The 18,188-nt window shown below is 40.9% G+C and overlaps 1 protein-coding gene across 4 annotated transcripts in view; it reads left to right on the forward strand.

Moving 5' to 3' along the window:
- Positions 1 to 8,815: 8,815 nt before the first annotated feature.
- LOC121551970 (RNA-binding motif, single-stranded-interacting protein 1) overlaps positions 8,816 to 18,188 on the forward strand; it is a 52,652-nt gene continuing 43,279 nt past the window's right edge. The window contains exon 1 of one of the 4 annotated variants that reach the window (XM_041864698.2): positions 8,816 to 9,055. In XM_041864698.2, the coding sequence (XP_041720632.1) occupies positions 8,984 to 9,055 (72 nt within the window). In that variant the 5' untranslated portion in view covers positions 8,816 to 8,983. Of the gene's footprint in view, positions 9,056 to 13,205; positions 13,290 to 18,188 lie in introns of those variants that run through there. The other 3 variants (XM_041864656.2, XM_041864663.2, XM_041864671.2) reach the window with 3 other exon arrangements.

Below are 18,188 nucleotides of genomic sequence, written 5' to 3' on the forward strand. Positions count from 1 at the left end.
GTTTGGCAATTTCAATACTTGACATTCTTGTCATTCTTGTCAACCTTGTCTGAGTGAGCCTCTCACACCTCTGTTTGCTGCCCTAGCATTCACGGCCAGAGCGGGAAGAAGCTGTGGCTCTGATTGACACATTAATTTCACCCCTGTGAAAAGAGGGATGGGGCCTACTTGTTTTGTTTGCACTCTAACAATTAAAGCATGTGTTTGGCTATACAATAAGGGACTTGTACAATGAGTGGAAACACAACCTATAGTTGATTTATATTGCATTTATAAGACCTACAGAGGAGAATGGAATAAGTGGATTAGAAGGTCCTGTATGTCTCTATCCTCAGTCTGTGGTGAAGCTCAGCATGTATCTGCTGCTGGTCTTTGTGGCCCCCAGCCTGGCACAGTGACTCTTGCTCCTCAGACTGTAGCCAGGGATCACCCTCTTGGGAGCCCTGTTTTGTAGTTGTCATACGTGACCCTCTGAGACATTCCAACCCCGACCTCTTCACCTGGTGTGGATGATTTACACATCCAGATTGGCCACAACAACCCCAATTCAGATTACACCTCTGATGTTTCCTGTCTTGAGGGGAATATACGACAGTAGGGTTGTCACTTTCCTCCACAACTCACAATATGTTTTAGTGGGTGCTTTGACCATAAGATTCATGACAAAAGATCAGTAACGACTGCTAGACTTCCTGAAAGAAGTATAGGTAGGCCTAGCATCAGTATTACTTCTGGTTTCTGTATGCAGACAGAAATACTTTATATTCCCAAATTAACTAGATGTAAACCAATTCTGACAGCTGCCATGTGCTGCCCCTCCCCCCAACATATTTGCGTCAACTTGACAACTCCAAAAAGCACATTTTCCATTTAAATGTCTATGCTATCATAAACCAAGCATGTTCTGTAACACAAACCCTTCACCTTTTTCTAGATAGATCCAACCCACTTCATTAGGTCTGAACACAGTCTGTGGGCGAGCAGGTCTGAGACTGATACTCTAAGAGGGACACTCTATTCCCATTCATGTGCACGTCTGTGCTGTTTGATCTACCACCTCTCTCTTTCTCAGAATGGGTAGCTGACGGCCATCCACTCAGGACAGCGATGATTTGTAACTATGTAGCACAAATATGGCCATCTGCCTAAGTTTGGTGTCTCTGCTTGGCTTTGCATGAGGACTTGTCCCTCTCCAGCCCCACCCACCATCAACATAACGTAGAAAGGTGGCTTCATCACTGAGATTTTGAACACACACCACATATGTACTTGTACAAAAACCCAGAAGTAAGCAAAATACCTTAATGGTGCCTTCTTTACAGCCTCACCTCGAGCTTGCTCAATTGTGCTTTCTTCATAAAGATCCCAGTAAGGATTGTGTCAGGCTGTAGGGACCTCACCTATAATGACACTTCTGTAACAAGGTCACAAATCACTTTCATTTACACCACAGGGGAAGCATAAATCTGATTTGTTGCTTTCCTTTTTTGCATTTTCACAACTTTTTATGAGATTATAGGACCACTGACAGTCATTGGCTTCAAGTCGGCGCCATCCACATTTCCACATAATCCCAATGATTACTCAAACTCAATTCATTAAAAGTGTCATACATACTATGTTCAAGATATATTAGAAGTGTTCACTAAATGTACAGTTAAAATGCATCATAAAGTGTGCAGAGAAGAAATGCAATGCAGTCAAGAGACGCATTTCTAAAAGTGCTTGTCTTGTAACGCCCTGCCATGAAGCCTTCAGTTATATAGAAAGAAGGACCCCATACATTGTTGTGTAAAAATCTATGGTGAAAAGGGGTCTCTAAAGGGGTCTCTAAATGAGGTCTCTAAAGGTGTCGCTAGAGGGGGTTCTAAAGGGGGTTCTAAAGGGGTCTCTTAACTCAATCATAAGACGTCATCTGGTGAGGTCAAATAGGGTTCGTTATTGCCCTCGTACTCCTGGCCAGCAGGTCATGCGGTATCCTGTAATAGGATTGTAGTATGTTTGTAGTATGTTCAACGTTGGCAATCTCCTTTGACTTTAATTAAAGGGCACTGAGTGTACGCCACAGTAGATTCCCCAACTGTCTTCTTAGCTAGATGACTCCTCTGAAACATTTAAATGTCTGGGCCCCATTTGAATTAAAAACTGATGGCAAAATCCATAAATTCAATTTCTGCTACAGTTGTTATGGCACTTATAAACATTATATAAACTGTTTGTAACAGGTTGTAGTGTAGAGGCTATTAATTCAGCATGATTCATTATGTCTCCATTGCCAGTCCTTCAATGAATGCAAGCAAGGCATGGATGTCTTCTTCTGGTTTGCCGATTCCAAACAAGGAACTCCAGATGCTTTTATTGCACGATGTTCTTTACATAAGTGAGTCATGAAGGACATCCCTGAAAGGGACACTCCACTTCCAGTCGAGATGGGGTCTATCCTGTTGGATGCACAGCCCTCTGGATCTGGACCTAAGCACGCCAGTAAATCTTGGCCCATCTGATGGTTTCCCCCATGTCTCTGAAGCTAGCAAAATAAACAAACTGCTGTAGGTCTGCGGAAACGGGAGATCAAGCTGAGGGCAGAGCAGAGAGAGAAAGAGCTCAGACATGCGTGGGGGAGGGAAGAGGAATGCAGAAAGAAATCTCACAGATCATATTTAAGGAACCTGGAGAACAAGCTCTAAGAAGCAATCCTGAAATAAAACTCTAAAGTCAAATGAAATCTGCAAGGGTTTGGAGGTCGCAGAAAATATTATACTACATTTGGGCTTTTTAGTCAATTCTTTGTGTAAAAACGTAAAATTATGGAAAATATACCCACAACTCAAATATGTTTTGGTTGGTCCAACAGTAGAGTGATTACGTTATAAGTCGGTATCCAGCGTGTGGGAGATAATGTAAGTGGGGTTTGGGGCTATTTTTCACCTGTGCACATTTTCCCTGGCCCCTGTAGTGAATTATTCAGTTTGATAAATGAGCATGTCATCTATGTACATCTGGAAGTGAGTAGCAGGACAGATAGACAGCAGATAATAAATCGACAATGAAGGGAGCACCGAGACAACCAGTGAACCGTAACAGACCGTCCTGAGCCTTTAAAACGTAACAGGATTAACCAAGTCCATCGTCATGCCATTACTTACAGAGCTCCGGTAAGATGGCAATGGTGAAGGACAATGAACATGGATAATTGTTTGGAACAAACGTGCTGTGTGCTTGTTAATTCCCATCTTGGTTTGAAGCACAGTGCAAATCGTCTGATGGTGGATTTTCAGGAGGACTACTTTGTACTCGACAGAAAAGAGCCATAACCACTACTACAATATACTGTAGTAGTGTTTTGTAGTAGTGACCCAAAACAGTCACTGCCGCAAACCTGTGGAAGGTTTGTTTAGCTCCATATGGCTCTAGCTTGCTCTAATTACTACAGGATCAAAGGAGAGAAGAAGCTCTTGATCCTCATAAATGGATTCAAACAACATTTGCACAGACAGCAATACGACCATCCCCGGACATCATCACACCATCAGCTGGTGGCCTGCACTTTAATGAAGATGAATATTACTACTCCTCCTGTGTTTGGATATTTTTGGGAGGAATTTTTATTCAAGTTTTATTCAAATGAGGTTGATGAGTCCTCCATCTTTATATCAGAGGCGTCCGCTAAATGACTAAAATGTCAAATGTAAAAAATGTAATGTCATGCAGAAATAGACCAAGCCTTTCCTGGCTGGGTGTTGAGAGTTTCCTGTTTCTGCTCTCACTGGTCCCTGACCGTTACCACATTGGTCTGGGGTTGAACTTCGGGAAAAGCTCATCACAGTTCTAAACAATCGAGAACCAAATGTCAGGGCTTCATATTCCTGAGAAGGAGAAAGTGGTGATTATAATGTAAAATGCATCTTCCTTTATATGAGTTGTGGTATTGCAGAGGAAAGCGGATGATTCTGTATATCCTGTTGCCTGCGAGTAACCTCTGAGCATCCTTAGTGATGCTGTGGCTTTGTGTCCTAAACTCTACCATACAAAAACACAATACAGTTCCTCATTCTATATTTAGATTTTAGTCATTTAGCAGAAACTCTTATCCAGAGCGACTTACAGTTAGTGAGTGCATACATTATTTTTTCATACTGGCCCCCCATGGGAATCGAACCCACAACCCTGGCGTTGCAAACGCCATGCTCTACCAACTGAGCTACATCCCTGCAGGCCATTCCCTCCCCTACCCTGGACGACACTGGGCCAATTGTGCGCCGCCCCATGGGTCTCCCGGTCACGGCCGGCTACGACAGAGCCTGGATTCGAGCTAGCGATGCAGTGCCTTAGACCACTGTGCCACTCTGGAGGCATATTCTCATCAGCAGTGCTTCTTAGTTGGTACTACCCAATGTGTGGCTATGTATGTGTCCTTACTATTTGAACAATGTGTATTGCAATAGTACTTCAATAGGACTTTCATACCGTATTCAAAGAGCAGGCCTGGGGCCAAATCTGGCGAACACTGTAGGCCTATTTCCTGTTGTGACCTTTCACATACCTTGATGCCATGAAAGGTAGTGTACTGTATAGTGTACCATCACTCCTTGAACCAATATGAGTGCTTCATTGCAGTCAAGCACTTAGGGAGTGAACGTTATATACGGGTTACATGGAGAAAATCGAACCTCTCTGAAATGAAAATGGATGGCTCTCCCTTCAGCAAAATATATTTAACCTAAACTCTCCCTGAATGCTTGAAAAAAAAAATTGACCCCTCCCCTATAGCCAAAATAATAATTCAAACAAAGTGAATAGCAGAGGACATGTCTAACGTTTACCCTCACTTCTTGGACAGACCAGAGCCTTACATATGCAGTTTTAGAAACCGTTCTTCATCCTGTATGCATTATATGGCAACGCGAGAACGTCTGATAGTGCACAGGGCTGAGGGCCAGAAGGTTAAGGGTTTACAGACCACCATGGACACGAGCAGTGGTGGAAAGATCTCCTTTATAGTAAAAGCATTGCATGAATCTATAATCTTATTTGCACGTCCGAGAAAAATGTACCTTTTATAAACATTTCATGCAATTCTACATCATTTTACATATTAGCGGAATTTTTTTAAAACCGAAATTACAGGCTAAGAATGGACAGAGAGATGAACTTATGTGTTCATCTTACCACATTTCTCCAATGTCAAATCAATGTGTCTTGTTTGCAACGAATTTGTCCCTGTTTGCAAATCTGAACATTGTACTTTCAAAAGTTAGGCCTACCTTTCCACCCCAGACAGAGTAGGCCTACAGATGCAGAAAAAGGTAAGCCTTAACTGCTGGCTACTAATCTACCATGGCTTAACCCAACGAGAGAAGGTCACGAATGTTTCCCTAAAAGCTGTCTAGGTTTAAACATCTTCTAATGTACAGAAAGTGAATAGCTTAATCAATTAATGGTAACAGAATTAGATTACTTCCCAAGCAAAGTCAGACTATGAATGTCAAAGAAACAAAACAATGATATCCCCATACGCAGCGGAGTCACGTCTTTCCGGGGTATTTTACAGCTTGTTTCTAGCATAAAGCATCGCGGGCCAAAGCGCTGTTATAGATCACTTTATAATCAGATCGTTTTATTTTCCTTAATATCTTAAGTTAACAAGAGGTAGGCCTGTGCTTTTTGCCATTTTCTTTAATAAAAGGTAGGCCTATGGCATACCCTCTCATACCCCCTCAATCCGAGTCTTGTATTTTTATTCTTTTATTTTTTTGAGTGCATGGTGGGTGGAGGAATTTATGACAAAATCTATGGATATAGCAGCCTATAGCCTAATTTTGCCTACCTCTTATTTCTTAAATAGGAAAAAAAATAGGCTCCAACACAAAGCCCTGTTATTGTTAGTAAAGTCTAATTAAAATGAAGACGTTTAAATTAATTATGTCTACTCGAATTTGCCTACTTTCAGCACCACGAGCTGTCCATTTCCGACTGAAAGTGCCGCGGATGCTGCTTCAGGTTTCAGCACCACAATGTAAATTACTCGAATCTGGCTTATTGTGAGGTCAATAACTCTGATAACTCTGATAAATACATCAAGGGCAAGAAACATATCGTTTTTAATAAATTCATAGTAGTAGCAAGCTATCAAAGTTTACCTCCGGTCCTCCTTCTCATCTTCACGCTCTCCTTCTCAAACTGAACAGAACATAGGCTATAGGTCAGTCGGTGCGCAAGATAGTACCGTTTTTGGACTAGGCCTAATCAACAACAAAAAATCGGAAGGAACCTTTGACTCTCCTCCGGAACTGCCACCGTAGCCCTACACAGCACAGCCATTGGTTACAAGAGCCCAGCAGGCCAGTGCTCAAGGGTCCAATATTCAACAGTCCAATATTCTAGAACATTGTAGTGTGTAATGCAGCCTAGTTTTATTTACACCATCCCAGCAGCCATCTTAGAAATATTTACTTTGCTCTGTGCTTCTCCTAGCATGCACTTCGTAGTTTATAGGCGACCACCGGCGAATCAGAGATGAGGGGCAGCATCGGGCACACATCGATATATAGCCTAATAAGCAACTAATTCTAAAATAAATGACATGACCCTCCTCTGGACTAGATTTAAAAAATATTATACAACGGGTGGATCTAATCCTGGATGCTGATTGGTTAAACCGCATTCCAGCCGGTATCTATTCCACAAGTTACCACTGGCTAAAACTGAAAGTTGAAATGCCTATTTACTCTGTTCCATCTCACTGTGCAATCCACTGTCTCATTAGCCCAGCAATTTATAAACTTGATCTCCACTATAAAAAGCACCTCGACTTTATCTCACATTTCGTTTAGACTAGCATTTGGTTTACAACAGCGGAGATTTGTGTAAACCTTGCAGTCTGTCTCTCCGACATTTGCAACATTGTTTCAGTATTGAAATTCGATCTCCAGCTGTCCCATAGTAATGAAGTGTTGGGAGTCCGGATGAGACAGACAGGCAGACTGCTTTTCTCAGCCAGTCGAAATCATGAATCAGATGGCATAATTTGTATGGATATATACAAAGAATGGTCAATAGAAAACTGGTAAAAAGAAACGAAATGCAGATAGTTTGCAGTCTTTTCAGCCTCAGTTTGAAGTGATTGTGTTAGCTGTGTTGTTAGCTAGCTCCTCTGAACAACAGTGTCCTAATGAGAGAGCACATTTTCTATGCCAGGCGAAATCGCGCCTCATTAGCTCATTGTTATGGATGTATCCAAATAAATGTCTCTAGAAAACAGCTCAAACAAACGCAAATGCAGCTACTTTGCTGTTATGCTGGCTGCACTGTTTGACGTGACTGTAAATTTGCCGTAGTTGGCTGGCTAGCTAGCAAGCAAGGGATAAGAAAGTTGCCAGCCAGTATGGCCATGGAACATTTAGAAGACAACTGGGTCGCATCATGATCTCTGGCAACCGAACCGATAGAACGAACGACCAGCCGGCTTGGGTAGCAACCTTAGATTTGTGTCGGGACTATATCTCGTGGAAGGATGAAATAGTATGAATAAATTCATCAAAATATATTTTTTGTATGAAAGTATGTCAATCATTTTTTGAATATGTTGGTAATCTGTTGTATAAAAGTGATAATGCCCTCGAAGCCAGTGTTTGGAGGATATATTGGCACGGTTTGCCGGCCCTTGACTTCCTCTAGGGCCTAACAACACCCATGCCAATATATCCATCAAACACTGGCTTCTCTGGCATTATCACTTAATTATACAATGGGTGGGTCTAATCCTGAATGCTGATTGGTTAAAACCGCATTCCAGCCGGTGTCTATTCTACAAGTTACCACTGGTTAAATCTATTTACTCTGTTCCATCTGACTGCACAACCCACTGTCTCATCAGCCCAGCCAGGCAATTTATAAACTTGTTCTCCACTATAAAAAGTATTTAGACATTATCTCACATTTCTTATAGACTAATATTTAGTTTTTCATCAGCGGAGAATTGTATAAACATTGCTGTCTGTCTCTCCTACATCTGCAACATTGTTTCAATATTCAAATTTGACCTCCAGCTGTCCCATAGTAATGAACATGTCGGGACAGACAGGCAGTGTTTCTCAGCCAGTCGAAATCATGAATCAGCTGGCATCATTTTTAGGATATATGCAAAGAAATTTAAACTGAAAAAATATTAAACTAAGTGCAGGTAGTTTGCAGTCTAGATTTGTGTCGGGACTATATCTTGTGGAAGGATTAGATAGTATGAATAAATTAATCAAATAACGTTTTTTATGAAAATATGTCTATCTTTATTTGAATATGTAGGTAACCCTTTGTATAAAAGTGATAATGCCCTCGAAGCCAGTGTTTGGAGGATATTTTGGCAAGGTTTGCCAGCTGGAGATGAACACCTGTTTCACTATGTCCTCCAAACACCGGCTTCTCTGGAATTATCACTTAACTAAACCCTCCCCTTGACTGAAATTGAAAAAGCATGACCCTCCCCCATTTTCCTCTAAGTAACCATTCTGTAAATGTCGATCCTTCCCTTATTGGTGCAAAGGTGAGTGTCTGTCCAACATCTGAGACTGATGTCTGGAGAGTAGGCCTATGGAATTCCAATTCATCATTGACTAAAACTTCCTTATTGTATCTTCAACTACAAATTGTATTATCAAAATTCATAAAACTGTTGTCTTTAAACTATTCTGAATGAGGTTTCATGCATAGCCAACTGGTCAGCATTTGCGGTGACCAATTTAGCTCCAGTCAGAATGTACACACACCAGAGAGAGCCCATTATCCTAAGCAGGTCCAACTCCCACGCAGAAACGCAGTTCGCTTGCGCGGAGGCTGGCTGACATTGGGACATTCCACTGTTTCGCTGTTTGGTTCCAGGGTGAGGTCTCCCGCCCCAACGAGAGAATTGACTTTGGGAAAAACGGAAAAGACGGAAATACTGAAGTAACCTTCAGTTCTTGCGCGACTAGTTCATATTTCTATATTCATGGGAAAAGCGTGGCAACAACAGATGTACACCCAGTACTCCTATTACTACCCCCAATACCTGCAAGCGAAGGTAAAGTAAAACAGTGTTCTATGTACTTGAAAAGTGGCTACATTGTAAAATGATCAATGCGCGGTTAGATTCGACAATGAAAAGAAAATCTGCCCCGATTGTGGAACTGGATTTTGGCTGTAAGATTTCTTGTTCGTTAGGGTTATGTTTATGTAATTTGAAACGCATATTTAGCCTATTCAGGAAAATATATTGAGATTATTTTATGACTTGAAGCACCATGGAATGCTGTAGGCTATTTAGTGCATCTCAACACCTGTCAAACTCTTCTGACATACAGATTTGTTGTTACTATTTGTTACTATTGACTTGGATCATTTGGATTTACATTGGGCAGATTGTGGCTCTCCAGGGTTAGCTAATAGAAAGGACACTCAATTTATAGGATTACTGTTATTCCCAAATCCCTTAAACACTGCCATGTATAATTAAAGGCCCAGTGCAGTCAAAAAACGTGATTTTCCTGTGTTTTATATATATTTCCACACTACGAGGTTGGAATAATACTGTGAAACTGTGAAAATTATGATAATGCCCTTTTAGTGTAAGAGCCTGTTTTTGTGAGAGGGTTTTGGCCTGCCTGGTGACATCACCAGGCAGTAAATTAGTTAATAGACCAATAAGAAAGAGACTTCCAAACCTCATTGCCAATAACACCTAGTTTTCAGTTTTCCCCTCCCCACTCAGATCACTCCAAGACAGTCCTAGCAAAATCCTTGCTTAAGAAATTGCTCTTTGCTAAGAAGCTATTTTGGTTTCTTTTTGACCATTTTAAGGTACTTAATTGTTACTCAGAAATGATTTGATATTGAGATAAAAACAGCTGCATTGGACCTTTAAGTATTAGATGAAGATAACATCTCCTAACCCAATTTATTCAACTATTATTAATTGTTTATGTAGTATTTGATATTCTATTTCGTATTGATTCATGATCATAAGAGCGCAAGTCAGGTTTCATAGAATTCTTTAGAGCATCATTAATAAATTATGTGTTGAAAATCAGAGGGCGTATGGGGTCAACTGACAGTCCTTAGTTGACTTACAGGCATCTGCTATGATCATCAAGAGGCTCCTATACATGTTTATTCAGCTTGGCTGGATTAAATGACAGGCTACTTAGTATGCAACCGTAAAATGCGGATATGTTTTCAAACAGGGATAGACATCTGAGTGTGTCGATCCAATGAAAAGGACATTAAACAGGATTTTTGAATGACATTGTGTTAGCAACACAGCCTATTATAGCTGTGTTATGAATGCATGGGCTGTTTATTTATCATTTGGAAATCATTTGAAGAGAAAGTATTAGCTTATTTGCAAAAGTTAGTCAAAATATCACCTGCATTCATAGCTGTTGCATCTATGCTCATTTAGTCATAAAATGCTGCCTTTACTCATCTTGTTTTTTCCTTCTAATCCCACTCTTCCATTGACTAAAGAGTCATTCTTTGAATTTGATTCAAGAATAGGGCCATTCATTTGATTTCCGCATGGAAAGGGATGTGGCCCCATTCACTTTGTTTTATGACACACCAGATATGTGTAGGGTGGCCTTAATAGAGAAGTGACTTGTCCGCTTCAAACAGGGCCCTGCTTTGTGGATAACTGACATGGTGGTTTACATTATCACTGTCCTGCTGTGTCCTGCTGGCCTCTCTGCTGGGATCCAAATTAATTTATTATTATCTTATTGCGGGGGCCTGGCACAGATTTCTCTCCATGGCTGTAAACATGCCGTCTATTTAGGTGTATATCTGATGTTTGAAGCGTTTAACATTTATTGATATCGTATGGTCTTTTTTTGTGATATTGATTTTGTATAGAAGAGCTGTATCACATTCAGTCAGTGCATAAATATTGCATTATTCATTGTTTGGGTTCTTGTTTTTGTCAATTTGTATAAAAGATGCTGTCACAGGAATGAAAAGCATTGCCGAAGCACAGAAAATTGGAGCATGTTTTCGAAGCAACTTTCTGTCTCAGCAGGAGGCCAGCTACTGTACTTTGATTGAGGAATAGAAGTGACGCAGAACAGGCTGCTTTTAGATTCATAACCGAGTACTTGAACACTGATGTCAGTGCAAGTGTAATCTATCTATGTGAGTGATCCAGTATTGGAGTGAATAACTAGACTAGGGGGTCACAGATTTGCAGTTGAACAACAGATGGTCCTTACTGCTGAAGAAGAGTTTACATTGAATGAAATAAGCTTTTACAAGTTTAATCATTATTAAAATCCTCACAGCTCCCAGTCCTGCACAGTATTCAACCAATTAAATAAATACAATCTTATTTGTTGTCAACACAAGCCTTTAATCAATGGAAAGTGAGCACATTAACTGCCATCGGACATTACATACAGAGACTGTGAACAATGGCATTATGCTGAGCCTGAAAAAGCCCTATACAATGTTTACAATAACGTTTGAAGAGTTGCCTGGCAGCGGAATGTATACAATTGAACAGCACAGAGGTGCTGCTCTTTATGTTGGCGCAGGGCTGAAAGAGCACCCATTGTGCTCCTATGATTCTCATTCTTGGCGACTTTTGACATGAGCAAAATGAGGGCCTACCCAGTGCACAATAATACCCACCCTGCTATTAATGCTCTCTCTGCCAAGAGGCTCTTTCATAAAAAGAGAGAATGCATTGAAAAGCCCCTGAGAAGCAATTAATAAGACATGATTACCTTTATAACACGTGGGCCATAAAGGTAATCATGTCTTATTCATTGCTTCTCGTGTAAACAATGTAAATGAGTATGCAGTTAAATAAAGCAACGGCGGCTATAATTTCAATCGTAATGTAGCAGGATATTGCAATTATGTTATTTTTAACTTAACTTAACTTTGCAAAGACAATTATTATGGAGGCAGAGGGTAGTCAGAGTTGAACAAACTCTAATTTTCACTTCTCATCAAGGCCCTTATTATATATTTTCATGAGAACAGATCTTATTTATGAGGAAAGCCAATAAACATCTCGTATCAGGCTATGTAATTGATAATCAATTTCCCCTTTCTTGAATTATTTATGAAAAATGGAGAATAGGAAAGATTATTGAAAATGGGTGCATTCATGCCAATCATGTATTTTTTTGCAATATGGATATTAAATATTTCTGCTTATAATCAACTGAATATCAGAGAATGGATGTGGGTTAGTTAATGTTCACTATTTGCTTTCACAGTAAAACAATAAATAAAAAAGGTATAATTTGTGGCCACAATAGTATGAAATTAAAATATATCTTTTCCCATTTGGAATAAATTGCATGCTCTACATTTAGTCATTGCTAAATTTTGTGCACTAGATGAAACATTCTTAGAATTCTTACAAACATTCTTCAAATATGAACGTGTCCTTCAGTATGACACATAAAAAAACGTGAAAAGTGAGTTTGCAATGTTCTATTATAACCCCTCTCAACTGACCAACAATTAAGCCAAAGCTCTCTCATTGAGCAATGTGCTGTTGACAGCAAAACATCAGTGTTTGATATTCAATCCCTCTGTGCTGTAAGTCAAACATAGATCACTTGCCAGATGAACACATCCCTTTGGTGCTGCCATCACATGACCAGTGAGTGCTGGAGACAGATGGGCAGAGTGCTGTTGGTCATGTGGATCTACAGTACAGCATGTTAACCCTTTCATGTCCTGCCCAAGCTCCTCTCCGTTTATCATTGAAAAACTGTGTGCAGACTTCTGTCAAAACTAAGATTGATTCACATTTTTATTATCAGGAATTTGTGTAGTTTTAGCGCTGTTTTTCAAAAGTAAAAGTTTGTGTTACAAGACTAACATTATCATGAGTGTAGCATCCACTCTAAAAGCTTTTATTGAATTGTCTCTGCAATTTGATACACCTGATGGCCTGCAGTCTCCTTTGAGACTAATCTAATGTAATACGTTGATAATATTTTGTGTGAGATTTTCCTAACTGACTTATCATAATATAATTTTAATTTGATGAATTTGGAAGTATGGAAATACTTTCCATTCATCTACTCCCAATCTTGGATAATGAGAACTTTAGGTTGAGCTTTCCTACCCCACCCCCATGCCTCAAATACTTGTTGTTTGTCTTCCTGTGTGTGACACACACACACGTTTGTCTTTGTGGCTTACTTGTTTCCACTCTAACGCGCTGGGAGTTGTCGAAAATGATTCTGTCGCTGCATCAGTGGGGCTTTGGCCCCCGAACTCACCCCTTCCATCCAGACAGGAAGGTAAATACACAGAGCTGTTTGTAAAGACTTCCTGGTACTGTTGGGACTCTCTTTCCTCCACTTGAATTGCAGGTTTCTGTGGTATTGCTGGATCTCATTCTGAGTGAGCTAACGGAGAGGAAGGAAATGGATGGAAGAGAGATGTCAGCCTTTCAGGGGAAGTATTGTTGTGTTAAACCTTATAGCTGGTGTTAGTCTCGAGACAAACGGAGGGCAGTCTTATGATTCTATGTGCTGTGAGTGCCTGATTCCTTTTAACTGACAAAGTAGCTGATTTCCTTACCTGCAAAGGGTGTTGCAGTCTTATGTATACCGTTCTCATAAATGTGCATGTATACTGGAATGGTGTGTATAGTTGTCATCTATTAGGCAAGCTGCTAGATTCTGTGTAAGAGCCTTGATGTCTGTAGGGTTTGGTCTGGCATAGAGCCAGAACGAAATTGAAAGGTATACACTGCAGGGGAGGGGTCTGCTTCCTGATCATTTGTTTGTTCTGCCGATTCAGCAGAGACAGCTGTATCATGTCAAAACAAGCCTGCTTAAAATAACTGATTTGTGGCCGTGTGAGATCGGATCTCACCGCAGGCTTTTCTGTGATTGTAGGTTCACTCATAGGTGAGATGTTTGTCATACCTCATGAAAACAGAAAGTGTTGCTTTAAGTCCGTAGAGCAGCAGCTCAAATCTTTATTTTTATTTCACTGTCAGTATCAATTCCTAAAGAAAATTATGAATGAAGCGTAAGGGAAATAAATGCATTCACAAGAAATAACAATTACAGTTGGCTATATGTTTTATGTAATAACTTTAAAGCAGTAGACCAGTGGAGGCTCCTCAGAGGAGGAAGGGGAGGACGGACCATCCTCCTCAGTGAATTTCATAAAAATTAAAATAGTGAAACATTTCAAAAGTTATCCTTTTTAGATATAACTATACAAAATATATTCACGTCACCAAATAATTGATTAAAACACACTGTTTTGCAATGAAGGTCTACAGTAGCCTCAACAGCACTTTGTAGGGTAGCACCATGGTGTAGCCGGAGGACAGCTAGCTTCCGTCCTCTTCTGCAGTCTAGGAGCAACAACGGCTCAGCTGCGAAGTGGTAGGCCACAAAAGCTCACAGAATGGGACCGCCGAGTGCTGAAGCACGTAGCGCGTAGAAATCGTCTGTCCTTGGTTGCAACACTCACTACCGAGTTCCATGCTGCCTCTGGAAGCAACGTCAGCACAAGAACTGTTCGTTGGGAGCTTCATGAAATGGGTTTCCATGGCCGAGCAGCCGCACACAAGCCTAAGCGCAATGCCAAGCGTCTGCTGGAGTGGTGTAAAGCTCGACGCCATTGGACTCTGGAGCAGTGGAAAAGCGTTCTCTGGAGTGATGAATTACGCTTTACCATCTGGCAGTCCGATGGACGAATCTGGGTTTGCCGGATGCCAGGAGAACGCTACCTGCCCAATGCATAGTGCCAACTGTAAAGTTTGGTGGAGGAGGAATAATGGTCTGGGGCTGTTTTTCATGGTTCGAGCTAGGCCCCTTAGTTCCATTGAAGGGAAATCTTAACACTACAGCATACAATGACATTCTAGACGATTCTGTGCTTCCAACTTTGTGGCAACAGTTTGGGGAAGGCCCTTTCCTGTTTCAGCATGACAATGCCCCCGTGCACAAAGTTAGGTCCATACAGAAATGGTTTGTTGAGGTCAGTGGGGAAGAACTTGACTGGCCTGCACAGAGCCCTGACCTCAATCCCATCAAACACCTTTGGGATGAATTGGAACGCCAACTGCGAGCCAGGCCTTATCACCCAACATCTGTGCCCGACCTCACTAATGCTCTTGTGGCTGAATGGAAGCAAGTCCCCGCAGCAATGTTCCAACATCTAGTGAAAAGCCTTCCCAGAAGAGTGGAGGCTGTTATAGCAGCAAAGGGGGGACCAACTCCATATTAATGGCCATGATTTTGGAATGAGATGTTTGACGAGCAGGTGTCCACATACTTTTGGTCATGTAGTGTATGAAGGTTTGGCTTGGAAAGGTTTTTTCGCCTGGTCACAGACAGTTGATGTGTTGTGCATTGAAGTCCACAAGCGAAGGGAAAAGGTGAGAGGAGGAGAGCGTATAGATGCAAGAAGGAATATATTGAGCTGTTTGTATGTGGCTATGAAAGTGAACTGTTTGCGTGTGATCAAGGGTGTATCCATTCCGCTGATTTTGTTGAAAACTTTTTTTTTCTTAAACGGAAGCAAACGGAACGAAATGGGGATAAACATACCTGAATTTGTCCAATGGAAACTCTCGTTTGCAACTGTTGGACTAATGATTACACCCTAGGTCAGCTAGATGCAGGCAAGAGTGTGCAAGGCGGTATTGAATGTGTCACTGTCTGTCCATGTGTCACTGTCTGTCACCTCAAATCTTTCTCTCAACCTGTGTGCACCTACAGTTGAAGTCGGAAGTTTACATACACCTTAGCCAAATACATTTAAACTCAGCTTTACACAATTCCTGACATTTAATCCTAGTAAAAATTCCCTGTCTTAGGTCAGTTAGGATCACCACTTTATTTTAGGAATGTGAAATGTCATAATAATAGTAGAGAGAATTATTTATTTCAGCTTTTATTTCTTTCATCACATTCCCAGTGGGTCAGAAGTTTACATACACTCAATTAGTATTTGGTAGCACTGCCTTTAAATTGTTTAATGTTTCGGGTAGCCTTCCATAAGCTTCCCACAATAAGTTGGGTGAATCTTGGCCCATTCCTCTTGACAGAGCTGGTGTAACTGAGTCAGGTTTGTAGGCCTCCTTGCTCGCACACGCTTTTTCAGTTCTGCCCACAAATTTCCTATAGGATTGAGGTCAGGGCTTTGTGATGGCCACTCCAATACCTTGACTTTGTTGTCCTTAAGCCATTTTGCCACAACTTTGGAAGTATGCTTGGGGTCATTGTCCATTTGGAAGAGCCATTTGTGACCAAGCTTTAACTTCCAGACTGATGTCTTGAGATGTTGCTTCAATATATCCACATAATTTTCCTTCCTCATGATGCCATCTATTTTGTGAAGTGCACGAGTCCCTCCTGCAGCAAAGCACCCCCACAGCATGATGCTGCCACCCCCGTGCTTCACGGTTGGGATGGTGTTCTTCGGCTTTCAAGCAACCCCCTTTTTCCTCCAAACATAATGATGATCATTATGGCCAAACAGTTATATTTTTGTTTAATCAGACCAGAGGACATTTCTCCAAAAAGTACGATCTTTGTCACCATGTGCAGTTGCTAACCGTAGTCTGGCTTTTTTATGGCGGTTTTGGAGCAGTGGCTTCTTCCTTGCTGAGCGGCCTTTCAGGTTACATCGATATAGGACTCATTTTACTGTAGATACTTTTGTACCTGTTTCCTCCAGCATCTTCACAAGGTCCTTTGCTGTTGTTCTGGGATTGATTTACACTTTTCGCACCAATGTACGTTCATCTCTCGGAGACAGAACGCGTCTCCTTCCTGAGCGGTATGACGGCTGCGTGGTCCCATGGTGTTTATACTTGCATACTATTGTTTGTACAGATGAACGTGGTACCTTCAGGCATTTGGAAATTGCTCCCAAGGATGAACCAGACTTGTGGAGGTCTACAATTTTTTTCTGAGGGTTTGGCTGATTTCTTTTGATTTTCCCATGATGTCAAGCAAAGAGGCACTGAGTCTGAAGGTAGGCCTTGAAATACATCCACAGGTACACCTCCAATTGACTGAAATTATGTCAAGTAGCCTATCAGAAGCTTCTAAAGCCATGACATCATTTTCTGGAATTTTCCAAGCTGTTTAAAGGTACAGTCTACTTAGTGTATGTAAACTTCTGACCCACTGGAATTGTGATACAGTGAATTATAAGTGAAATAATCTGTCTGTAAACAATTGTTGGAAAAATTACTTGTGTCATGCACAAAGTAGATGTCCTAACCGACTTGCCAAAACAATAGATTGTTAACAAGACATTTGTGGAGGGGTTGAAAAACGAGTTTTAATCACTACAACATAAGTGTATGTAAACTTCCGACTTCAACTGTACGTTGAATTCATAGGCTAGGGTGCAACCTCCTATATAGGGAAAAATGTTGTATCATGTAGTAGCCTAAACCTGTCTATGTTAAACTGGGTGAATGGAATATGAATGACAGTCATCCAATATGCTGTAATAGAAATAAGGCCATGCTCATTAAAAAAAGTATTGTCCTCCCTCATCTTAAACGGCACCGACCGCCAGTGCAGTAGACGTGTTAAAATAAACAGGTTAACATATGTACCTTTGACTCCTATATAAAGGGATAGTTCCACTGACTCCCCACCCTGGTCCCCTTTCACTCAGTGACCTCCACAGAGTGCTGATTCAGGTCTTTCTGTTCCCTTTAACTGTGACCTATTGGCACCTAATGGTGGCCCAAAGGACCTCCCTATATGCTCTATATATATGACTCTATCTGTAGTGTCTTTTAGGAAACCATATGTTAAAATGTTTGCGTATTTCAAAATCAGTATACTAGTATCACTTTGAAACCTAAAAAAATGCAACAAGAAAAAAATAGGAAGGAAAGATTCATTGGAGCTTTTGGTAGATCATCTCTATTGTTCAGGTTTAAAGTGAGCCCATGCTGAAACCAAAAGGAAACAGTTTACTGTGATTGGCTTTTTGTTTTTTTTGGCTGATTTGGTTTTAGACCAATTTTGACATTGCTCTGTTTGCAGTGGTCAAAAGACCAGATGTTGCATAATCTTATTAGCAGTTGGTTCAAAGCCCCTGACACAAAATGCATGCTGAGGGTGAGCTCTGACACTGTGCCCAGTGGGTAAAGAATTACCACTCAACCCCACCATGGAATTACATTGAGAGTTGCTGATGCAATG

This window comes from Coregonus clupeaformis, chromosome 4 (assembly GCF_020615455.1).
Source record: "Coregonus clupeaformis isolate EN_2021a chromosome 4, ASM2061545v1, whole genome shotgun sequence".
NCBI lineage: Eukaryota > Metazoa > Chordata > Actinopteri > Salmoniformes > Salmonidae > Coregonus > Coregonus clupeaformis.